This window comes from Haliotis cracherodii, unplaced genomic scaffold (genome assembly GCF_022045235.1).
Source record: "Haliotis cracherodii isolate W230 unplaced genomic scaffold, xgHalCrac1.p SCAF_7, whole genome shotgun sequence".
Classification (NCBI taxonomy): Eukaryota; Metazoa; Mollusca; class Gastropoda; order Lepetellida; family Haliotidae; genus Haliotis; species Haliotis cracherodii.
The window spans coordinates 11,531,746-11,558,867 of NW_027266330.1; the positions used below are offsets into that span (position 1 = coordinate 11,531,746).

Genomic DNA, 27,122 nt, shown 5'->3' on the forward strand with positions numbered 1-27,122 from the left:
ACAGCCGGACAGGCATTTTGACCATCAGCATTTTATGAATATCAAATGCTGGGGAATTTTAAAAACAGAAAATTGCCACAGATGTTTGCATTCACGAAAAACAATGATCTTTTACGATAAAATCACTTCCGATAATCCGACCCATTCTTCTGTCATTCACCGTCGTCCATCAACACCTGCGATCTTTTTTGTGACACCGAGTATCGCGCCTCTGAGTAAATGTGTGAGGTTTTACCCCGCAATATTCCAGCAATTTTCCAGCAACATCATGGCGGGGGACACGGAAATCACCCATGGGTATGACCCATACCCATGTGGAGAATCAAACCCGGGCTTTTGGTGTGACGAACGAACGCTATATCCACTAAGCTACCCAACCGCACCCATCCCAATGAACCATTAAACGAAGTCATAAATTACTTTGTAACCCTTACCGTAGTATGAAGTACATATCATTGGCAGCCTGGCCCTGTTTCGTCATACGGCAGCCATAGTGAACGGTCTCCTTCTTCAAGCTGATGATGAGATGTCGTTTCTGTTTGACGGACCACGTGTTAAACAGCGGGTTCTTGTCCACGAAGGCTGTCTTCTCGTTGTACTCTCGTTCCATGACGTCCCTGACTGAGCGATTGTACAGGGCCTTGTCTACAACCAACAGGTCCGTATCCTCGTCCACCACCACGCTCGCCGTACGGATGCAGTCCTCTTTGAGCAGGGCCACCTCGCCGAACGCTTGACCCTCGCCTGCAGGAGCCAGTGAGTTTAGTTTTACGCTGCTTTTGGCAATAGGTGAGGTGAAACGGGGTTTAACGTCGCGTCCAAGATTATTGCACTTATATAGAGACGTGCATGCACGTGTGTGTGTGTGTGTGTGTGTGTGTGTGTGGCTGCTTGTACTAGTCCGGACTGATGCCGATTTATAGTGCTAGCCCACGGAGATACCATACCGTGACGACACACAATAAGAAGAGGACCCGTGAAGATCCGGGATAGAATAGGTCTTCAGCAACCCTTGCTTGCCGTAAAAAGGCGACTATGCTTGTCGTAAAAGGCGACTATGCTTGTCGTAAGAGGCGACTAACGGGATCGGGTGGTCAGGCTCGCTGACTTGGTTGATGCATGTCATCGTATCCCAGTTGCGTGGATCGATACTCATGATATCAATCACTGGATTGCCTGGTCCAGACTCGATTATTTACAGACGGCCGTCATATAGCTGGAATATTTCTGAGCGCGGCGTTAAACAACAAACCAACCAACCAATAAGAAGAGTCACAGATAGTACCAATCCGTTCCTAAGGTGTCCACAACAGGGGGCCTATCGTGATATCGAATCCCCAAAGGGAAGAGGGGAGATAGTTACGCAGCTTTGGCGTACCTGACGTCCACCCAAGCACACTACCCGAGTATCGTACCCTACCTGACGTCCACCCAAGCACACTACCCGAGTATCGTACCCTACCTGACGTCCACCCAAGCACACTACCCGAGTATCGTACCCTACCTGACGTCCAGACGTGCTGTCCGAGGAGGGTCCTGTCCAGTTTCCTCTTGCTGCACGCGCTCTCCACCTGGGCAACGACGTCGTTCTCATTCTCCTTGTCGTGGATGACGTAGATGGACACCTTCCCCCGCAGCACGATGTAAAGTCTGCAATATGACAGTGAGTGAGTGAGTGAGTGAGTGAGTGTGTGAGTTGGGTTTAATGCTGCTATGGAATGATTTAGTCATCACGTGTTAGTCAATGAGGAAGGAATGTGACGCAGGTCGTAGACTTTGACTTCGGCATTAAAATAATAACGGATCCCGGCAATAGTAAGGGGCGCAACTCTTCTTTGCAAATTGGGGCGCCCTTAACTTGGACGCAGTTATATAATGGTACATATTATGTCACGGTACATGCTGCTATAACGTGGTACATGTTGTTATTCCTCGGTACATGTTGATATGCCATGGTACATGTTATACTTATGGTACATGTTGTTATACCATGGTACATGTTGTTATACCATGGTACATGTTGTTATACCATGGTACATGTTATATTTCTGCACGTGTCGTCATACCACGGTACATGTTGTTATACCCTGGTACATGTTGTTATACCATGGTACATGTTATACTTCTGGTACATGTTGTTATACCACGGTACATGTTGCTATACCATGGTACATGTTGTTATACCACGGTACATGTTGTTATACCATGGTACATGTTGTTTTACAACGGTACATGTTGTTATACCATGGTACATGTTGTTATACCACGGTACATGTTGTTATACCATGGTACATGTTGTTATACCACGGTACATGTTGTTATACCATGGTACATGTTGTTATACCACGGTACATGTTGTTATACCATGGTACATGTTGTTATACCATGGTACATGTTATAATACCACGGTACATGTTGTTATACCATGGTACATGTTGTTATACCACGGTACATGTTGTTATACCATGGTACATGTTATAATACCACGGTACATGTTGTTATTCCATGGTACATGTTGTTATACCACGGTACATGTTGTTATACCATAGTACATGTTATAATACCACGGTACATGTTGTTACACCATGGTACATGTTGTTATACTACGGTACATGTTGTTATACCATGGTACATGTTATAATACCACGGTACATGTTATACCACGGTGCATGTTGTTATACCATGGTTCATGTTATAATACCACGGTACATGTTGTTATACCATGGTACATGTTGTTATACCACCGTTGTGTTGTTTGTTATACCATGTTTGATGCTGTTTTAACAATGAATGATTTTGATGTCCAAACATTCGGTAGTTTGCCACAACGCTTAACTGTTTGAACTTTTGATCTGCTCCTTTAGAAGAATCCTACTCAAGTTTTACTAACTGCGATCCTTTCTTTCAACCAAACCGTAAATTGTGGTACACTATGTGTGAACGTTAAACACTATAGTGAGAGACTGAGTGTGTTGTTTTTTCTCCGCTTTTAGCAACATTACCTCAATATCACGGCGGGGACACATAAATGATCATTATACATTGCATCGCGTGTGGGGAATCGAACCCAGGTCTTCGGGGTATCAAGTCAGCGTGTTAACCCCTAAAGGGTCGCCCTTAGACGTACCAGGATCCGCTGTTCATGTGTGCGAATCCGTCATTAATCATCACGGGTTTCGCTAAAGTGGGTAAAATATGAGACCTCGATCACTTCTGGCTTCCCACCCACATTAAGCTGGTACACAATCGTATGTCTTAGTTACTGTAAAAACGGCGGCAAAAGTAACTCACTCACCACCCAAAAACCCTCTCACCCACTCACTCACTCACTCACCCACTCTCTCACCCACTCACAATGATGTGTCTTTGTTACTGTTCAAACGGCGGAGAACATAAATCACCAACCCACACATACAAACACGTGGCATAACATGTAAGTGCCACACCCGTCCGACACAAAGTCACGTCATGACAGTGACATATCGACAATCACACCTGAATACACACCCCTCCTGAAGACTGCCCGCATTGATCCTAGTTTGAACCCATACAACGTGGCATGCATTCTACAATTTCAATAAATATTTTGAAACGCGACCCTATTACTAAACCAGTATACAAATGTTGCTCTGCTAATATTAGCCTACAGCCGTCGACGTGTACTGTTACCATTGTTTCGTGTTAAACGTTTCGTTGTGGAGGTGAAACGTGTTGGGCATTGCCACAGCTGAGTCCAAATCAATTAATTTTTATGTCATTCGTAGACGAATATTTCAATAAATTGGCAGCTTGAATGTATTTGTTCAGTCATGTTTGTAAATATATTCACGAGATAAAGTTGCCTTTGTGTATTAGCATACCTGTTAGTTAATGCGCAATAAAAACAACGCTGAAAACGTCGAAAATGTTGCATACAAATATACAAATCAACCGTGAAACACACACTCTTTTCAATTCAACTGGGGGCACGGGTGGCCCAGTCGTCTAAGAAGCCGCGATTCGCTGTGCAGAGTTGCGTCCCCTGGGCATGCCAGAAACCTATGATTGTGGGTTCGAATCCCGGTTCGCCCTGATTATGTTTCTAGGTTTGTCAGCACCATACCCGTGCTCGTGGGTTTCACCGAAGTGGTAAACGTCTGAGACTTGCATCACTTCGGGCTTTCCTCCCACATTAAGCTGACACGCCGTGATATGACTGGAATACTGTTAACAGCGGCGTTAAACCCAACTCATTCATTCACACTCACTCAATTCAACTGCCAGAACCAGTTAAGTAGTCCTGTAAAATGAGTTGAAATGGTGTTTTGACACTTGCCAGCAAAGCGAGAGCTTTATCACGTTGGCCTGTGAAGAAACGTGATTGGGCAAAACAAACCGGTGATTGATAGCATGAACAATGATTGTCACGAAGCTGTGCTCCAGAGACCAGGGAGTCATTAAACAAGACCGTCATATAGCTGGAATATTGCTGAGTGCGGCGTTAAACAACAAACAAACAAACATTAACAAGAATCAAGTAATAACGTGGTAGTAATAATTAAAACGTGGTAATAGGTTCACATGTTTATTACTATCCGCTAATTGTATCAATAGACGACAATATAAAAGATAAATAAAACCCAATTTACACTGACAATCATCACTGATTAATTAAACCAGAGCAAATATACAAGCTGAGCTCGATCGTAGCACCACCAGTGGTTATCACGAGTTATGTCCCTTCTAAGCCTGTCCTATGGACCAATCAGATTCCATCACTTGCATTTGTTTCAAACAAAACGGTGGCGCCCAGTCAAGACGATCTGATCGATAATCAAGATCTATATTGTGATAAAACGGGTCTTACATCGCGAAGTGCATCAAATCACGCGAGCACCTTGATAAAAAAACATGAAAAGGTTTAGAAAATACCTGTTGACAACGACCTGGCGGTGCATATGCTTTGCAAATCCTGCAATCGACCGAAATCTGCGCGACAGTTTACGAACCAGATTTTGATTTCGTTGCGCGATTTTGATTGGACTATGCATAGACTCGTTAGTCCAGGCGAAATGTAACTCCATAATACCAGCCTAGTTCGGCAAGGGTGGAAACTCGACTTTTATAATCAGTTAACTCTCTTGCCTCGGGAAGATGCACTTTGACTGAACTGAACTGAACTTTATTTATACTCAGGCCGCTATCAGCGGCATCAGAGGTTCAAAATTATTTCAACAACATAATAATATAAATATAGAATATATACAAAAACATCTTGGCCGATCATGCATGCATAGTTATACACATTCACTAGGGTAGCAATATATGTGCAATTCAAAAAGAGGGAGAGTTACTTGATAGGTTTAAACAATGACATGATGATTTTACAGAATTTGGACAGTTTTCTCAATGTTTCTAGTCGTGAATTATTGTAAAGTAAATTAATTCAATGCATATTGGGTTTGATGTCGTAGAATCTGTGTAAAAAATGTTTTCTTTCGTTTTCTGAAGATGGACAAATAATTTGCAAAGTTGGCATTTCCTTTCGGTTAAAGGTATTTTTCTCCATCTCACAGTTTCAATACAATAGGTAGATTATTATTACATATTATTAAAAGGTCTAAACCTAAGTAAGACTCGCCAAGCGCTTTCCTGCAGTACGTTTAAATAATATTCAAAATTTAGGCAATCATTTTTTATGATACCATACATTGTGCCTTTTAAAGACTTATCCCTTGCACTGGTCCAACACTGTAGGTTAATGTCATTTAATTTTTCATGGACTAAATGTTTTATGTATGTGGGATTTTTTAAACTTTGTGAAAACCTAATGTAGTTAAGACAAGATATCGACAAGATGAACAGACAACCAGTTAAGTCAGCTGCGACCAATTAACACCTGGGAGTTAATTAACTCAACACTCTAAGGAGTGAATAACCTCGGCCGGGTTAACTCGTGGGAAATAAACACAGAGGGCCTATCCCTAAAGTGAGTCTCTATGACAATAAAATAGATGAAAAAATCCTGAATAGCAAACTAGTCTTAATCATAGAGTAAATCTTAGTCACCTTGAATGGCCAAAGCAAATTGAATGCTAGACTTCTCAAAATACAAGGTACTTGACTTATAACTCGCAATAATTAAAAAGGGTACTTGACCAAAATAGTAACTAGTAACTAGACTCCCAATAGTAAATAGGTACTTGACCTAAACTAGACAATCGCAGTAAGCTAGTTATCCAGGGATTACTAGAAAAGCGGGGTATGAAATATAAACGCCTAGCTAATGAGATTTAGCTAAATACCACAGAGTAGGTCAGTACAAGAGAGAAAACTGCCCTATCACCACTTGCAAACGAAACCTAAGTTTCGACCTCACGAAACCAGTAGCAAGACGACCGTAAACGGTCTAGCGATACCAGGGGAAAAAGATACATAATTTCGTCAAGGTTTTATACGAGTGCGCGGACGTCGTAGAGGACAACCTGCCCTGGTCGAGCAAAGAAATGCAATAGCCTGGTGAGGTTATCTTCCCGAGGCAAGAGAGTTAACTGACTTTAAAAGTCCTGTGGAAACTGGACCTTTATATAGTCAGTTAACTCTCTTGCCTCGGGAAGATGGGCGAGGTAACCAAAGAGTAGCAAGCTACGAATAGCAAGCTAACTACTAAATCAATAGGTGAGGTGTAGCTACCAAACATAACATAAGCTAACCAACGGTAGCACTAAAGATTTACAATGAGAAATTGAAATATCCATAAGTACAGGAACATCGCGCTACTGCGTTAAAATCAAAGATACTAAAACATTTTCAATACATGAATCTGGTAGCAAACATATGAGGTAACATATATCTAATCACTACATGATAAAAGTATGCGATAATACAGCTAGAGAATTAAATTATGGGTCACCAATTCTCTAACAATGAACGTAAAGACACTGGACAACGACGACCGCCGGACTTTGCCGAATGGTGACGGAAGCCGGACAATTAAGGGAGATGGGGGCGGTGCGGTCACCAGACCGTGATTAGACTGGTTTTACGACTCGGCGACAATGATCAATGTTTAGATGACACACAAGTTGCGTCACGTGTGGAATCGCACCATTTTGATCGATATTGCTAGCAAAGATCCACGGCGTGGATGACACGCAATCAAACCATCCCCGACTATCAAGGGTATTATATCTCATTCTATAAAGATATCCGCCACCATAGCTTCGACGACCACGCGCCAGAAACAAACAACCATCCCATCAAATTACTCTCGGTGACCTACGTGACTATATGTCATCGTACGCTTGACATACCCATCATATAGCTGGACTGTTGCTGAGTAGCGTTAAGCAGCATCCCCAAAATGTCCCTGAAATATAAGCGGATGCATCAATACCATATAAGGAAAGTGTACTCACTTGTCACCATGGTCACCTTGCTGGATGATGACGTCATCTGCAGAGTTCTTCTCAAAACTGCTATGCTTAATGACATCTTTAACAATTTCTGAAAAAAAATATAAATAAATATAATCACGGTTAACGTCACTCCCCGCCAACGTCTCTTACCGAACAAGGCGAGACAGTTGGCTCAGTGGTTTAAGGTATCCCAATTTGCTGTACAGAGTTACGTCCCCTCCGCATGCCACAAAACTATAGTCATGGGATCGAATCCCGTTTCGCCCTGATAATATTTCTATATTTGTCAGCACCATACACCACCTTATCAAAGTGGTAAACGCCAAGGTTTTAGACAATACGTTTGTTTGTTTGTTTGTTTGTTTGTTTGTTTGTTTGTTGTTTAACGCCGCACTCAGCAATATTACAGCTATTTGACGGCGGTTTGTAAATAACATAGTCTGAAACACACAACACAGTGATTGACATCATGAGCATCGATCTACGTAATTGGGATGACAAGCAACCAAGTCAGCGAGCCTGACCACCCGCTTCCGTTAGCCACCGCCTACGACAAGCATGGGTTGCTGAAGACTAATTCTAACCCGTATCTTCACGGGGACATGCGTACTTGACACATAGACATTAAATAGCCCTGGGTTCCGATGATGCGTTTCGTTGTCCCCAACTGCCGGACTGAACAACAAACTGAGACTATATACAGATATGCCACTGACCACAGAGGCCCAAACCTCGCCATTGAACCGTATGATGGACAGACAAAATAACCTCGTCCAATAAATAATTTTTTCCACAAATAGGGTTCTATTATTAGTTTCCCTTACAGTAAAGATAATTAATCTCGATTTAATGCCATTAATACCTTAAGGACATTAATGTAAACAAAGACTGTTTTGATGGCTCCCGCATAGCTGAGCAATGGCTGTCCCTCGCCATTAAGTAGTGTATCTGCAGGATAAGACTTGTTACAGCGTCACGAGAATGACAAAGGAGACATGCTTATAATCCTTTTTATTATCTTGTGGACACACCGATCACAACAACATTATTTCCACAGGCGTATTCCGCTTTGTATTCCTCTCATGGACATCAGTCTGGAAACAGACATGGCGACAAAACATGCCCACAGCGTCGGAGCGGTTGGCATTGTGCAGTGATCGTTGTGTGTAAGCACCCTTTCATATAAGATCTGATACATATAAACAGGCTTTGGTTGGAATATTAACATCATGGACTGGGTGTATGAATGACCACCGGTCATTAATAAGAGTTGAAGAGTTCAGGCAGGGCTCTATGACAAAGGAAGTGACCAGCCTATATGACGTGCCTGACAAGGGAAATGCGATAGGTTTATCTGTGAATCTGTTCACCAGTTAATATGTCCATGTCCAATGCGTCGGTTTTGTGTGTAGAAGTTACCGACAAGGCTACGTCAAGTAAGAAAAAAGAAAAATAAACTGCCAGGAAAAAAATACGCTATACACCAGTGTTTGTTTGTTGATGGCTAAAATAAACACACAAGGAATATTCGATGGTGGTGTATATGGCACGGGTGCCATAGTACAAGCACATTACAGCCGCATATTGTTGCATCATATCAATGAGTATCTTACAACAGGCGACTGATTTCAGCCTAGTACCGTTTGTAATCTTTTCGTCAAATCAGTTTTCAAGTGTTTACTGCCCTTTGCCAGGCAGTTCAGAAGAATGGTTATTTCAAGAAACGGGGCAGAAGGAACCACAGTGTTTTTCTACATCACATTTTGTTTTTCGTTTATTTATATAATTCGCACTTTAAACGTGGAGTAGACTTAAAATCACTTCAATATTCCGGATATCCATATTTTTGCTGTTAAATTAGTCAATTTCCATCACTGATACATCTGGGTTAAAATATATATACCTTTGTCGATGGATGATGTTCATACTATCAATCAGTGGTTTCTTTGGCCCAGACTCGGTTAATTATACAACAGGACAATGTCTGATTGTGAAATAAACGACAAAGCAATAAAACTTTATTTTAAACTGCCGGGCAAAAGAAAACATACACTTGACAATTTGATTTGACTAAAACAATACAAGGGGCGATCGGGTAGCCTAGTGGTTAAAGTGTTCGCTCGTCACGCCGATAACCCGGGTTCGATTCCCGACATGGGTACAATGTGAGATGCCCATTTCTGGTGTCCCCCGACGTGATGTTGCTGGAATATTGCTAAAAGCGGCGTAAAACCATACTCACTAAAACATTACAAATGTTAACAAAACGTTACCAAGCTGCAAACAGACGCTGAAACAGTGCAAAACCTAAGGTCCAAAACACAACTATACATCACCATCGAATAACCATTTCTTGTTTGTAGCATTTGAATCCACCATCAAACATGGGCGTATACGTTCTTTGGCCGGCAATTTAGATAAATGGTTCATGATACGCCCGTGTTTCTAACGATGTTAATTACGTGCATATATATCTCCAGTATATATAACATTGTCAGTGAATATCAAAAGAAAACGTCAACATTCTCTTCTTATCCGTTGCCATGGCTACTATGGTTGGTTGCTATGGTAACCAACACGTAGTCGTTAAATGTAAACTTGTATCAACACTATTAAATTTAAGTGAACAATTATTGATTTTGTCAATAATCAATGACCATTCATGCATTTAAAGTATCGAATATTGAAATGGCATGGCAAATATGACATGCGTTTAACCTTCTAGTAATTGCCCGCTTGACCTCTCGAGGTCACAACACGTCGCGTCATATGTTCAACTGTGATATCACCATTAACTCCTACGCTATAGCCTTGAATACGGACATGTCGTTAGTTCCGCCCACTGCGCATGACCGGACAGAACATCGTGTCAATTTCAAATCCTATGCGCTTACAACGGCTATGCTGCGAGGATCAAGAATGTTGTCAAGTGTGAATTATACCTGTCTGTTGTCAAAAACACAGACGGCACAAACAATGGCGGTTGTATTGGAAACAGAATCTTTGCAGTCTGGCCTTGGAGTAATTTTGAGACAGAAGTAGTCAAAACAGAAACATTAGACAAAAATAAATGCACTCGTTTTCGTAATAATCTGACAGGCCCATGTTTTAATTAGGACCCTGAAATAAACCGAGCTAAGCATGTTTATTAAAATAATAATGCTTTACCTATCGACTTATATCTGTTCAGCACCAGGGAATATCGGGTTGAAATAGCTCACATTGACCAATCGTGTCGTAACAGGCTACTAAAAGGATCAGGAAACCTAGGGGTTAAAGCGTTTGCTCGTCACGCCAAAGACCCAAGTTCGATTCCCCACCATGGGTACAATGTGTGAAGCCCTCCGTGATATTGCTGGAATATTGCTAAAAGAGGCGTAAAACCATACTCACTCACTCACTCACTCACTCACTCACTGATCGGGAGGTCAGGACAGGTGAGTGTTGATTGCCGCCTTATCAGCCGCGTCGGGTGTTGCTCATCACATCAACCACTGGTTTGCATGGCCTAAACCTTTAAGCGTGAGCCCACAAATAACCCCAAAACATATCTGTTACGGACAAGATATCCTGCGTCATTTCGAACTTCCTCCCACGTCAAACTGACACGCCATGATTTAAGCGGCGTTAAACCGAACTCACTCACTCACCCGGTGACGTAATCGCCTCAACTGCCTAGTGGTTAAAACGTTCGCTTGTCACGCCGAAGAGCCGGGTTCGATTCCCGACATGGGTACAATGTGTGAAGCCCATTTCTTGTGTCCCCCGCCGTGATATTGCTGGAATATTGCTAAAAGCGGCGTAAAACCATACTCACTCACTCACTCACTCACTCACTCACTCTGCAAGTCCACATATCTATATTACAGACAAAAATTGGCCCAAGATATTGTTTAGAAGTCGAGGGGAGATCATGATATTAATGAAGGTGCTGATGACCCCTCTCTTGGCATCCGACATACCACGTGATTTAAATTAGCATCTAATTTAAGAATCGTGTCAGTGTAGACAGCTTGTACAAGAACTCATTTTCTCTAAATTTTGGATATTCGCTCTGTCATTACATGGTCCAATTTCTGGTGTTTGTTAATGAAATTCTAGCTCATGAACATTGTTATTAAATGTACATTAAGTTTTACATTTATACACATAATATTTCGCCGTAAATAGAAGATAACTGAGTATCGTTTCGTCGTCGGACAGACACTGTTTCACTTCGTACAAGTACATTAGACTTGAATTTTCATAAAGAAAACCTGACCATATTTTATTGATTTTTACTGCCTGCAAGAAGAAAAAAAGAACATTTCTTGGCATCCAGCGTACTGCACTGCGGCATCCGATTACCATTTAACAGGGCTCGGCATCCGGGGAACCAGAGGGGTTGCACCCTCATAAATGACGTCATACTCTGCACCATCCGGGTAACCTGGGTCATCGGATGACAATGCACATTCTATTCGAACCAATAAACTTCTCTTTATAAATACCACCCAATGCAAAGTTTAGGGTGAATGGGTACAATACACTTTGTCAAATAAACAATACCAGCGAACTAATCTCGAAATCTCGGTCTATTTACAACGTGATCCCTTGAACTCTTCTAGTTTTTATCATAGTTTAACAGTTATCGCTTAGACGCGGAGTGATCATATTACAGTCTTAAATAGGCAGGCAATTAAGTAGCCACTCCTGTTATGTTTATTTTGATAATACTAAAACTGACAAAGCGGTTCTGAAGGATAAAGTTACGGCCCTCCTTAAAATATTCCAAAATACAACGTTCGTAATACGCGTAGACATATGTAATGAAGTATTTTGACGTCACGTTGTGCAACCTCGATTATCCAACGTATTATTTTATCACCACTGGATAACCGAGAATCATCAATGCATGGCGAAGTGGTTAAGAAGGGATTGGTGCGTAAATTTTACAGATAGTCTATCAGATATGTAATGCTGTAACTCATGCATCATTGACAGATGTTTTTTGAAGGAATCTGTGGCCCAAAATAGTTACATAAAGTACCCTTGACGATACGGGTTAGAATTGGTCTCCGGGTGACTAACGGGATCGGGTACAGGCTCGCTGACTTGATTGATGCATGTCATCGTATCCCTATTGCGTGGATTGATGCTCATGATATCAATCACTGGACTGTCTCGATTATTTACAGACCTCCGTCATAAACATGGAACATTGCTGAGTACGGCGTTAAACAACAAACAAACAAAAAGTAAAGTGACATTAAACGAGGAACGGATGAGTGAGTGAGTATGGTTTTACGCCGCTTTTAGCAATATTCTAGCAATATCACTCACTAATCGCGTATGAAACATAAAATACTTTAAAGAAACCTGAAATATTGCCGACTGCGGCATTAAACATCATTCACTCTACGCAACTGGGATATGTGACATGAATCAACCAAGTCACCGAGCCTGACCACCCGGTGCATGCAGCCACTTTTACGACAAGCATGGGTTGCTGAAGACCAATTCTACCCTGGATCTTCCCGGGTTAACCTGTATGCATTTATTTCACATTTGTGGATCCTACCGCAGTTAAATGACATGTTTTGAAAAGGCATAAAGTGCATTTTACGGATTAATTCGTGTTTACCTTGAGGCTTCATTTGTTTAAAAAATACTGCAGATGTGAATGAGTACTTTTTGCCCGAGGGCTAAAACATATCAGTGCACATATTTCTGCTATTTGCACAGTGTGCTCATTTATGCACGGGTCCATTAAGCAATGAGTAGTTTAAGTCTTGGTACACAGGACGGCATTGCTTGGGAACTGTCCTTGGCGTGTCGCCAACACAAAAACAACTGTTTATTTAATCTGGAATACTGTTTCGCTGTTCAAGTCAAATATCGCACTCAGGCATTCAAAAATTTGATAACCATCGCTACGTCGTTAGCTTTAAAACTTACTATGCAAATACGCGGACCTCGCTTTCGAAATGACACGCTTGATTCTCAAGTACCAAATTGTCCGACTGACATTGGGAGAGTACCTGGGTTTGCTGCCAGGAATACAGCCCTTCTGACAATCTGGGTAATGCAGAAGGCTGCAGTGTTGGGGAGTCCTCACATTCGATGAAAAGTTCTGGGTGGGTTCGACTTGGCAGCACTGTCTTCTCTGAGATGATGGGCCTGACAAGAATATTTTAGTCTTCACTGAAAGCTGCTTTGTTGAAACTTCCTTGATGGTGAGAGGTAAAATCTACCTTTTGAACTATTTCCCTCTCAAGCAACAGGATAATAACAGGCATTGTGGCGGATACGATGTGAGTTTATCATATCATGTGGGTATAAAGGAACAGACATCAAGCAAGACGGCAGCAATATCACGGCGGGGGACACCAGAAATGGGCTTCACACATTGTACACATGTCGGGAATCGAACCCGGGTCTTCGGCGTGACGAGTGAACGCTATAACCACTAGGCTACCCGACCGCCCCTAGGAGGAGAGACCGAGAGGGGGCGACTTAGGAGAGATAGACAGACAGGGAAAGCCACATAGGAGAGAGAGAGAGAGAGAGAGGGCATAGAGAAGGTGAGATAGAAAGATGAGGACAAACAGGGAAGAGAGACTGACAGACGAGGAGAGGGCAGAGAAAGAGAGAAGCAGAGAGACACACAGAGAGATGGAGGGCAGCGTCGATCACCATGCGACACACCTGAAGTACCTTCTAATACGGGCTACCACCCCGCTGACCTAAGGCGTGCACTGACTATTGTAGCGAGAATCAAGGGTAATACCACTGTGTTGTAAGCCGATTGTATTAAGCTTTAGTCAACAGCCCGAACGTCATGTTCAGTGTTAAAGCATGGACCGTGAAACTGTATAACCAGAGTCGGTGCCGGGAATATGTCTGTCAAACATCAATCAATCGTGGGGTAATTGTACGAATACTGAACACATTCAATTCAGAATAAAACCAGGCACGAATGTTGACTTCAAGTGGCAGCGCTGTAATTACACGTCCACCAGTTCACTGATGTTTTGTATCGGCAATTTGTCAAACAGCTGCCGGATATAAATACTGGGAGAATGAAACATTAATTTGGCAACAAATACAAGACGTCAATTTCTTCTGTTCGTTTATTCATAGCATCGGTAGTTTAGCTTTTGAAGTAAAACAAATCGTTATTGGATAAATTAATTTAAGAACTGTTTTCGAATTTCCCATTTGGATGTCGAAATCAGAAGCGACCCAGAACGCTTTGAAATATGACCGCATTTAACACTCATTTGCAATATTTCCGACGTATAACTCACCGCTACTTTACATGTAACACCCAATAAAATCTTTTTCGGTGAATAATTGCGACTGGTTATTCACGAGGAATATACACTGTTCTTGTACCAACCGCTCACGAGGAACATACACTGTTCTTGTACCAACTGCCCACAAGGAACATACACTGTTCTTGCACCAACTACCAACTAGGAATATACACTGTTCTTGTACCAACTGCCCACGAAGAACATACACTGTTCTTGTACCAACTGCCCACGAGGAACATACACTGTTCTTGTACCAACTGCCCACGAGGAACATACACTGTTCTTGTACCAACAGCCCACGAGGAACATACACTGTTCTTGTACCAACTGCCCACGAGGAACATAAACCGTTCTTGTACCAACTACCCTCGAAGAACATACACTGTTCTTGTACCAACAGCCCACGGATTTATCGTTGGTGTCATGGACATTTATGAAATGAAATCATATGTAGATATCTCCAAATGTTACATAGCAGATCGGGATATATGAAACTAAAGGGGCGGTGTCTAACGTTTCTCCTGATACTTCGTTGTTTGATATTGGAAACATTTTCCCCGCATAGCCCTTTAACGCACAGTTTTTCACTTGCATATAAAACATCAATAACCAGAGAATAACCAGTCTCGATTATCCGACGAAACAGATTCCATTGGGCGTAAAAGGCAAAATAGCGGTGAAATTTATATGAATGGATTACTGAAAATCAGTGATGACACCACGTGTTCGCGCCATATCAGCTAAATAAGGGAGGAAAGTCTGACGTGGTGCTGGGCTCACACGTTACCGCCTTGGTGTAACTCTCCGACCAGGGTTCATAATCCGGGCAAATGTTGGAGTCGAACCCAGGAATAACAGGTCATCCTCTTATTTTTATCACATACTTTAAATGCACGCACATTGTTCATAACGACCAAATCCATTCACGAAATGATAAAATACATGTAAAACGTAAGGCCGGCCCAGATAGCCCCACTGAACAGACACATATCCCGATGAAATCAAAGCGTAAATGTACAAGCAAGGTCTTTGAATGTCTGTGTGTTGTTTTACGCCGCAGTCAGCAATACCCCGAACCTGACCACCCGACCCATTTAGTAGCCTCTTACGGATAGCATAGGTTGTTGGGGACCTATTCTTAACCGCAATCTCCATTGAGAAATCAAATCATTAATATATTGAGTGCTTAATAAACATAAAGACTGTAAACAATGAACATTATAGGGTTTAAAGGTTGTACCTCCTTATCATTTGTCACAGGAATATGATTGGTGCCATAGCCAGGTGATTATCAATCTCATTAAAACCAGACCTCAGTTCTCACTACCGCTAAACAAAGATCTGAAGACATCCCATTAGGGGTCACGTCAGAACGACCTTTCACCCGACCAATCAGAGCACTCTTCCCAGATTGTGAAAGTGACAGTCAGAATGTGATTTCTAATCATGCAACCTCGAAAACTTTAACTCCGAACGATAGTTACGGGTTTAACGACTGAATCGATACAATCTAGACCATCTATTCGCCATCCCAGAATGTTCTTTTGTTCAGGTTACAAATTTGTGTAATCGAGAATTTGTCAAAATATGTTTCGAAGCGTGGTTGCCAATTTGAAATTAGTGCCGTAAAACACGAGAAAGCTGCCTTCTGATTGGTCATTCCATTGGTCGGTCAAAGTTCGCGCAAGGTCGGTCTGACGTGACCCGTAGTGGGATGTCCTCAGATCTTTGTTCCCAACGAAGCCAATGTTTCAAGTCAATACTAGTATATGCTCACCGCCAAAAGAATCGCGAATACCATACATGTTGGTTAATTATGAAGAATTAATCATATTCAAGAGATATTAGATTGGTTCGATGTAGGGCTGGGACGGGTAACTGGGGTACCCGGGTCGGGTGGGTCCTGAGTAGGACCCGGGTACCCACAGGACTACCCGGATCCGTGGTTAGTCACGTGATATATATTGTTTGATGACAAAAAATATCTAAAACTCTATGGTTACACTATAAGTCACTTATATCCCATTTCTTTCTGACAATGCACCCATTCCTTCTGACTTTTATATGTTTGAATAAAGATAAAACTTCATGCATTAAACTTCAGTGTATAAATGAGCGGATCGTCTTACACGTGTTTAAAAACATTTTGCCACGGCTACGGTCAAACTTTTCCAAATCGGACAGTTTGTACCTATCTCTATATATCTACAGCGGGTACCCGGGTAGGGTCGGGTAATAGGGTGGTGGGTACCCGGGTAGTAAATTTGGACCCGTCCCAGGCTCATGAACGCATCACATGTGACGTCATAGATCCATGACTCGAGATGCACCATTGTTCTCGTGCAAGATTAGCGTGTAAAGTATGGAATAAAGACACTCTGTGGTACCACTTGGCTGATTGTTAGTTTTGTCATTAATATTAACACATTGGAAACATCTCCTCTTAACGTAGTAATTTGCATCATATTCTATGACCAATTATTTAAAACCATCGGGAGAAACATGCAGTATTCTTCTACCAACTTTTCAACGCATCGATGGTATTTTAGGCATTTATCTAAAAAGGTTCGATGTATGTAGATATTTCCAAAAGATAGACGGAAGTTAGGAATATATAAAACAGGGAGCGATGCTGAACTTTTTTCCAAGTATATATTTAAGTATTTAATTCCAAGTTTCATGTATCTATATAGTTATGAATAAGTCACATTACCTGGTTTGACGGACTTGAATAGCGTGGCCTTGTTCCTAAACCAAGGCACAAACTCGTTGCATTCAAAGTCTGTCCGTAGGTCCGGTGGTCGGTCCACAACGGCAACTACTCTCTCATACATCGACGGCATGACGATGACTACACTGGAACCTTCGTCGACGATGGATAAGTAAGTCTGTGGTGTGTCCTCAACACGCCTGATTGGTTGACCGAGAAGACGACACGCTGCTATGGCCTTGGTAGGACATTATACCCGCCACACACCCGGAATGTCTCTTGAGTGATTTCACCCCCTTTCTGTATAAATCTGTCAAAAGACCCGGAATGTCTATTTCAGGAATATTCCGTCTTCCTGGTCAAATTCTTTGAATCCGTTTTTTTATCGAATTCAAAGATTCGTATTTTGAAGTACTGTACCAAGGGCGCTGAATGATCCTGGATTAAATTTCTAAGTCACTGATATTTTAGTCCTCATTTTCATATTGCGACGCTAGAACTATGTCAAACATGGACTAACAGTAAATAGCTTCACCCACCTATGACGCTCACTTGTGCGTGTTTGTCAAACGAGTGTCCTTGAATTTTCTCAGTCATTTAACGAATGTCGTCTGCCTTGATTCAGTGATTCCCGCTTCAAGTCCAATCACTGAATCTATTTCAATATAAATCCAAGAAACGTTGACTATCGGTCAAGATCACCTCCAAATTACTCCTTGGTCGGCAACCTGGACGCGACTGCGTGTTTCTCGTACGCTAATTCCTCGCCCTGAGAAACGCCGTGTTTAGCTCAACGGTCCCGGTTCAATCAGACGGAGCAATCTCCGCACGCAAGTTGGGCTTTGCGTAGCACGCCTAAGAAACAATCCATGGATGTTATAAGTGTATATACCTCAGAGACACTCTATACCAGCGCTTTGAAAGCATATATTTTATGTGTGCCCGCTATTGTGTCAATAGCACGACCGTTAATTGTGACATGCGTAATATGAACCAGTTGAACAATGGCGAGTTGGGTCGTCAGCTCCCGAGCATTTAGCGGGCAGTAAGTCAGCAATGTTCAACGCTGATCCAAACCTAGTGTCACAGAAGTTAGAAACGTGCGTCCCATTCATGACGTCAGTAGGAGATTTAGATCACTCTGACGAAGCATAGGTTACTAAGAGTGAAAATCTATGCCTTATCCAATCGGATTAATTATTTGTCGGAGTGCATATTCATTATTGTAATGTCCTTTTCGACCAGGAGAGTTTGCATAAGGCAGTGTGCCGTACTTGATCAGTTAATCTCTCAACGTCTTTCATATTATGTACAGAGTTATGTATAAGAGACACGTTGTAAAAGTTTATCTTGGATTATACAATACCACGCACAGATCCGCAGAGTCTGACGAGCAAAGACAAGTTTCCAGTGGCCGATTAACCCCCAATTTTGAGTTAATGAGATGTTCTGTTATACGGGAGTTTGGGTTTGAGATAACTTCTTTCACGTTTAATAAAAATATTTATTTAGCTTCGTGACGACTTCCCTGTCCCCGTCTCCGATCACAAACTCATTTCATATATCCAGGATGAATGTCTGCATTAAAAATATAATCATGATTATACCACTTTGAAAATATTTATAGGATATTGTAACGTGAGGTAAAATGGGGTTTAACGTCGCGTTCAAGAGTGAGTGAGTGAGTGAGTGAGTGAGTGAGTGAGTGTGTGTGTGTGTGTGTGTGTGTGTGTGTGTGTGTGTGTGTGTGTGTGTGTGTGTGTGTGTGTGTGTGTGTGTGCAAAAATCCGGACTAATGCAGGCTTTAGATTGCTAGCCCACTGAGATACCATGTCGCAGTTTAACATGGATATCCAACTCAGACACACACTCCGAGCTGACCAATCATCTTACAGCCATTGTCAATATTCACTTCTCATAGTCCAGGAGCGGTGGGGTAGCCTAGTGGTTAAAGCATTCGATCATTACGCAAAAGATCGATTTCCAACATGGGAACACTGTGTGGAGGCAATTTCTGGGGCCCCTGTCCTAAATGACTGAATTTTGTCAAAAAAGACGTAAAACCTAGCTGCCGTAGAATGGTTTGTTTGTTGTTGAACGCTGCACTCAGCAATATTCCAGCTATATGACGGCGGTCTGAAAGTGAGTGAGTGAGTGAGTTTGGTTTTTACGCCGCTTTTAGCAATATTCCAGCAATATCATGGCGGGGGACACCAGAAACGGGCTTCACACATTGTATTCATGTCGGGATTCGAACCCGGGTCTTCGGCGTGACGAGCGAACGCTTTAACCACTAGGCTACCCGACCGCCCCCGGTCTATAAGTAATCGAGTCTGGACCAGACATGCCAGTGATTGACATCATTACCATCGATCCACGCAATTGGGATACAATGACATGCATCAACTAAGTCAGCGAGCCTGACCACCCGATCCCGTTAGTCTCCTCTTTCGACAAGCATGCGTTGCTGAAGACCTATTCTACCCCGGATCTTCACGGGTCCAACAGAACACCGCCTTCAGCAATATTCAAGAAATTACGTCTATGTAAGAATCGAAACAGATCTTTGGGGTGACGAGCGAACGCTTGAACCAGTAGACTACCCTACCACTGCAACAATGGATGAAGCTCATGGTGTCCAACGCCGGTATATACTGGCGGGCAAAAGAAAGTATACAGCCATGTTTGAAAGTGGCTAAAAATGAAATAAACAAGAAATGGCTAGTCATTTGTGATGTAATTGATACGGGTGTCATAGTTGTGTTTTTGACATTAAGTTTGAAGTGTTTCGGCGATTGTTTTAAGCCTAGTAACGTTTTGATAACGTTTTGAATGTTTTTGGTTAAATGCAGTTTTCAAGTTTATACTTTCTTTTGCCCGCCAGTTTATGTCCAAAATTGCCCAAAGAAGCGTGTATAGTCACTCACTCACTCGCTCGCTCGCTCACGTACTCACTCACTTTCTCATTCACCCGTGAAGATCCGGGTAAGCCTAGGTCTCCAGCAACCCATGTTTGTCTTAAAAGGCGACTAGGCTTATAAGAGGCGGCTAACGGGATCGGGTAGTCAGGCTCGCTGACATGGTTGATGCATGTCATAGTATTCCAACTGTGTGGATCGATGCTCATGACGTCAATCACTGGATTGTCTGGTCCAGACTCGATTATATACAGACCGCCGTCATATAGCTGCACTATTATTGAGTGGGGCTTTAAATAACAAACAAACAAACAAACATTAACTTACATCGTACGGCAATCATGAAGCTCCGCCCTGTCGCTTTGGCCCACGCACCCCCGTGACGTTTCTCCACCCTCCTAGATTCCCCTGGGCTCTAAGTGCTGGCCTAGCCCACATACGATGCACGATATGCTGGGGAGCCGCTCACACCTCTCACTGCATCCGTCATGTAAGAATTGCATACCTACCTTCAACCATCTCAAGCCAAGCCAATCCTTCGCGTCTCATTACAAATTAATCACCTGTTAATCAAACCACGTATCGTGCAAAGAGAGGCAAATGCCCTAGTTACATCAAACAGTAATTAATTTCCAAGAGAATATGTCGATTCAAGTTCGTGACTACCAAACCAGTTCACGAAGTCGCTGCAGGACATTGGAGGGTTCACGTGCAAGAAGCCGACGTCTACACTGGTGTTGCCGTCACGCACGACGTCTTCAACTGTGTCGAGTCGACCACTTTTGAAACAAATCTAGGTAAACATTGGTCTCCAATGGTAATACAGGTCGTGTTGTAGTTTTTACTCTAAACCTCCGTAAGAGGACAACTTTTTGAAAGGTAAATACGGTAATACGTCATTCAATGCAGGGGTCTTGAAATGCTGCGCTTTATAGATTCATAACAAACACATAAACAAACAAACGCTTTCCGTTGTTTAGGATCAGTTTGAGTAGTAGAAGTTGGTACTGTCGTGAGGACCCGTGAAGATCCGGGTTTGGGCTCAGTCAAACATTCAATTTTTTTACTGCCGTCCTTGATAGGACCATTGCAATTAAAATTTGTCAAAAGCCTGATCAAGATCCTGTGATTCGTGGCGGGAAATTCACAAATCTGTAAAAACATTTACTTAATCACGACACAATCAGATATTGTTCAGGAAGAGTCCCGATTCAGCCGTTTCCATGCAGCCGAATTCGTCCCGATTCTACCGTTCTCAATCCGAATCTAATCTGATTTGTATCTTCCGTATGGTAAAAACGACCGAATCTGTCCCGACAGCGTCCCGATTCTCCCGAATAAGATCCGACAGAGATCAAACAGTGACCGGACAGTGAACCGACAAAGACGGTTCGCATTCGACAAGATCTGGACGCAATCTGGACTCAATCGACAAAAAAATGGCAATGAATAATTTCTCCAAATAAACCCCGTTCATCACGACAGCGTCCCGATCCACAGGACACCGTCAAGACAACACATGCAGGACATTGTTACGATTTTGATCTGATACAGCAGAATATTTCACGACATAGTCACGATTGTAATCCGACTAGAGTTTCACGAGTGTTACGGGACGCACATACTGTCGGGAGTGCTGGGCCGACGTCTATGGACCTTTCCCGACTCGTAGGACTCTTCAGACAATGATAGGACATTCGAGATGGTAGTGGTAGTGGTAGTATTAGTGTTGGTAGTGGTAGTATTGGCAGTGGTAGTATTAGTGTTGGTAGTGGTAGTGCTATTGTTGGTAGTGGTAGTATTAGTGTTGGTAGTGGTAGTGCTATTGTTGGTAGTGGTAGTATTAGTGTTGGTAGTGGTAGTATTAGTGTTGGAAGTGGTAGTATTAGTGTTGGAAGTGGTAGTATTAGTGTTGGTAGTGGTGGTGGTATTGTTGGTAGTGGTAGTATTAGTGTTGGTAGTGGTAGTTCTATTGTTGGTAGTGGTAGTATTAGTGTTGGTAGTGGTAGTTCTATTGTTGGTAGTGGTAGTATTAGTGTTGGTAGTGGTAGTATTAGTGTTGGTAGTGGTAGTTCTATTGTTGGTAGTGGTAGTATTAGTGTTGGTAGTGGTAGTGCTATTGTTGGTAGTGGTAGTATTAGTGTTGGTAGTGGTAGTATTAGTGTTGGCAGTGGTAGTATTAGTGTTGGTAGTGGTAGTGCTATTGTTGGTAGTGGTAGTATTAGTGTTGGTAGTGGTAGTTCTATTGTTGGTAGTGGTAGTATTAGTGTTGGTAGTTGTAGTTCTATTGTTGGTAGTGGTAGTATTAGTGTTGGTAGTGGTAGTATTAGTGTTGGTAGTGGTAGTTCTATTGTTGGTAGTGGTAGTATTAGTGTTGGTAGTGGTAGTGCTATTGTTGGTAGTGGTAGTATTAGTGTTGGTAGTGGTAGTATTAGTGTTGGTAGTGGTAGTTCTATTGTTGGTAGTGGTAGTATTAGTGTTGGTAGTGGTAGTGCTATTGTTGGTAGTGGTAGTATTAGTGTTGGTAGTGGTAGTATTAGTGTTGGAAGTGGTAGTATTAGTGTTGGAAGTGGTAGTATTAGTGTTGGTAGTGGTAGTGCTATTGTTGGTAGTGGTAGTATTAGTGTTGGTAGTGGTAGTATTAGTGTTGGCAGTGGTAGTATTAGTGTTGGTAGTGGTAGTGCTATTGTTGGTAGTGGTAGTATTAGTGTTGGTAGTGGTAGTTCTATTGTTGGTAGTGGTAGTATTAGTGTTGGTAGTGGTAGTTCTATTGTTGGTAGAGGTAGTATTAGTGTTGGTAGTGGTAGTATTAGTGTTGGTAGTGGTAGTTCTATTGTTGGTAGTGGTAGTATTAGTGTTGGTAGTGGTAGTGCTATTGTTGGTAGTGGTAGTATTAGTGTTGGTAGTGGTAGTATTAGTGTTGGTAGTGGTAGTGCTATTGTTGGTAGTGGTAGTATTAGTGTTGGTAGTGGTAGTACTAGTGTTGGTAGTGGTAGTATTAGTGTTGGTAGTGGTAGTACTAGTGTTGGTAGTGGTAGTATTAGTGTTTGTTTGCGGTGGTTTAAGAGGTGAATTAATTATGTTTTTTACAGTGTTTATCCAAAACACCTTACACATTATTACTCCCGATGCATTAGGACAACACTATGACGATGACAACACCTTCTTCAGCTTACACACTACCACGACAGGACGTGGATTCAACAGTGTTAGGGCGCACGTGCTTCATACTGCAGCCCCTATCGAGGATTCCCTGTGTGAGCATAACACACAACTTCTGGGTGGGATGAGAACCACCACGCTGAATATTTAACCTCTGCTTCGCAAGCTAATGTAGTTGTGTGAGCACGCGCCAACAACGAAAAAACTTGTATTCCATCAATGCACTGGACGCCACTCCACCGATAGTCCCTTTTGTGAATCTACAAATGCCATTGGTATAACATATGGCAGTACATGTATATCATTAAAGCCTTACTTTGTTCAGATATTATATTTTCATTGTAAACTGTCGGACAAAAGAATGCATTTGAAAATTGGATTTGACCAAAAGGAACAAGGATTTATAGACATCCATAAATCCTCTTCCTCATGTGTCATCATTTTTAAATGGACCCGTGAAGATCCGGGGTAGAATCATCTTCCCCAGGCAAGAGAGTTAGCTGACTATAAAAGTCCAGTTTCCACCCTTGCCGAACTAGGCTGGAATAACTGGGCTCGATCGTAGCGCCACCAGTGGCTATTACCAGTTGTGTCTCGTCTAAGCCTCTCCTATTGCCCAATCAGATTTCACCTCTCGTATCACTTAAGGATTGACTGTGTATTTTTTTCGGTTCATTGAACCGAAAAAAATACACATTCAATGCTTATAATTAAATTCGACAACGTAAAACATGTTTTATCTACAAAAGTTTAACCCCAAACAGTTGCATATATCAAAACAGACAAAAATGACGGCATTGATGAACATTCCAGGTGTAGGAATACATACAGTGGCGTGACATGAATCAGGTGATCGTTTAATTTATGCACATAACTTGACACGCCTACACAGTCAGTAGCCAATCAACGGAGAGTGGGATTAAAACAATGTTCATTTGACCTGTCAATTAAGGCAAGAGGCGAAAAGACTTGCAACAGTCAGACTGTAACGAACCGGAAGAAATATGTCCGAGAGAAGGCGGCTGTTTCAAATAACATGGTCATTTACTGCGTGATTCAAACATTACTTCTCTGATTACGGTAAAACAGTTGGAGAAATGCTAATTAGAAATGAAACGCGAAGACATGAAAGTTGAACCGAGGCGAGCGGGAAAAAAACTGGCGAGCGAGCCTGCACGTTTGCTGTTTCATTCATTCTCGGCCTTCGGTTTCAAAGGGTAGTTTGGACAATGAATATGCATGAAAGTCGCTAAATGTCCTGTTCATGACGATACACGTGAGCAGAAAGGGAATTCCCTCGACTGTAATATTGTGATTCCCCGACATTCCGCAGTAATAAAAGTAGTGCGCAGCGGTGGGCGTGGCTTAATTTTTTACATTCATTGGGAAATGAATGCAATAACACGTGACCAATTCAGCTAATCAGAATGCAGGAATTTCCATGAACACAACGAAAATTTAATTATTTGCGTTTGCTTCAAACAAAATGGTGGCGCCCGGTCGATAATCAAGATCTATATTGTGATAAAACGGGTTTTACATCGCGAAATTAATCAAATCACGCAAGCACCTTGATTAAAAACATGAAAAGATTTGGAAAATATCTGCTGACAACGAGTTGGCGGTGCATATGCTTTGCAAATCCTGCAATCGACCGAAATCTGCACGAAAGTTTACGAACCGGATTTCGATTTCGGTGCGCGATTTTGATTGGACTATGCATAGACTCGTTAGTCCAGCCAAAATGTAACTCCATAATACCAGCCTAGTACGGCAAGGGGGGAAACTGGACTTTTATAGTCAGTTAACTCCCTTGCCTCGGGAAGATGGGGTAGAATAGGTCTTCAACAACCTATGCTTGTCGTAAGAGGCGACTAACGGGATCGGGTGGTCAGGCTCGCTGACTTGGTTGGACTAGGGTATTTACAGACCGCCTTCATATAGCTGGAATATTACTGAGAGCGTCGTGAACAGCAAACAAACAAATAGCAATGTGACAGTAGCGGACACCAGAAATCGGCTTCACACATTCTACCCATGTAAAATCGAACCGGGCGTTCATCATGACGAACACACGCGTTAACCTTACGGCTAGCCACCGCCCCTTCAACCATATCATTTATTATTTTTAATTCAGCTTTAAAATTATTCGTTTTCAGTGACTCACAAATAACCTTCATTATATTTCATAGTTTCGTCCCGAAAGTACCGAGGCACTCATTCACTACACGAGAAACACATTATCTCCGGTGTAAACCACTAGTAGACCCATAGAATTCACCGCTGTGTACCTGGTGACATGACGCTTGATTCGTTAGGGAAATACGGCTTATGGCCCCATGTATTGTAGAGAACCTGTGGTTTCTTCCTGCTAATGTTTTTTGGTAATGGCATGCATGGTTTTATTGACAATGTTGAGACTTGTGCTTTGGTGGCAGTTAATCATGTGACCGCGCCCGCCATGTCAGGAGTGATATTAAACGTGGTGCTGTTGTCGCAGCTAAGCTGTTTATTCGCTGATTGTGCTCAAAGTATTCTTTGAATTGATATTCCCAGAATAAATAACACTTAACGGATCCAGATAATTATTCTGTGTAACAATAAACACATTTGCATTCAGAAATCAATAACGGTTTATGGAGCGTGGTGAGGTGATGTCAAATGGGGTTTAACGTCGCGTTCAAGATTACTGCACTTATCCGTGTGTGTGTGTGTGTGTGTGTGTGTGTGTGTGTGTTGTTTTCTTGTGTGTGTGCCTGTGTGCCTGCGTGCGTTTTGCTGTTTGTACTTGCCCGGACAAATAAAGGTTTTATTGTGCGAGACCACTGAGATACATGCCACAGTTTAACATGGACACCCCACTCAGACACCGTATACTGACTCCGAGCCGACCAGTCCTTGGTATATCCCTTAATGCCGAGCGTCAAGCAATGTAACATCAAATACCATCTTTTAAACGTCTTTTGGTATGATGCGGCCGGGGATCGAATCCCGAGCCTTCTGCTCTCCTGGCAGACGCTCTACCACTAGAGCATGAAACATGGGCTGCTCCCACTACGGGACTCACCGTATTTCCTCTATTAAGAGCTGAAATCTGAAAGGGATCGTATCCATGGCTTAAAGGGTTGGTCCTCTAAGGTACGGATCAGCTACATAGAGAATCTCACCCGAGTGTCTTTTGATATCAAATATATAAACACGAGTTGATAAAAGTGGAAAAATTCGAGGCTTGCCGAGGATTTTTGCCACTTTTATCAACGAGTGTTGATATATTAGATATCAAAAGACACGAGGGTGAGATTTTATTTATCATCCAACATCATTCTTTCAACTTTTTCAATTTGTAGACAGTAATTAGCAGTGTCTTCTGTGTAAAAAGTACTGCAAACAGCTTCAGTAGCAGAGCCATTAGTGATGTCATTTGATTGTGACGTCATGGTAACCAGTGATGTCACAATGGTCTGCAAAGCATTGTGATGTAATTTCATTGCAGCGATATCTACAGTGTAGATATCGCAAAAGCGATATCTACAGTTTATTACTTGCCCGTGAAGAGATCACCCGTTTAATAAACATACAGTTGTATTACACATTGTGTAATACCAAAACGCGTGCTTATGTACTCTCGGAACACGTT

At 42.2% G+C, this 27,122-nt stretch overlaps 1 protein-coding gene across 1 annotated transcript in view; it reads right to left on the reverse strand.

Moving 5' to 3' along the window:
• LOC139447563 (uncharacterized) overlaps positions 1-18,156 on the reverse strand; it is a 38,293-nt gene extending 20,137 nt beyond the window's left edge. Inside the window, exons 1-4 of the mRNA XM_071228966.1 lie at positions 17,409-18,156; positions 7,398-7,485; positions 1,505-1,650; positions 435-744 (exon numbers count right to left, since the gene is read on the reverse strand). Of these exons, the coding sequence (XP_071085067.1) occupies positions 435-744; positions 1,505-1,650; positions 7,398-7,485; positions 17,409-17,538 (674 nt within the window). The 5' untranslated portion in view covers positions 17,539-18,156. The remainder of the gene's footprint in view (positions 1-434; positions 745-1,504; positions 1,651-7,397; positions 7,486-17,408) is intronic.
• Positions 18,157-27,122: the final 8,966 nt, after the last annotated feature.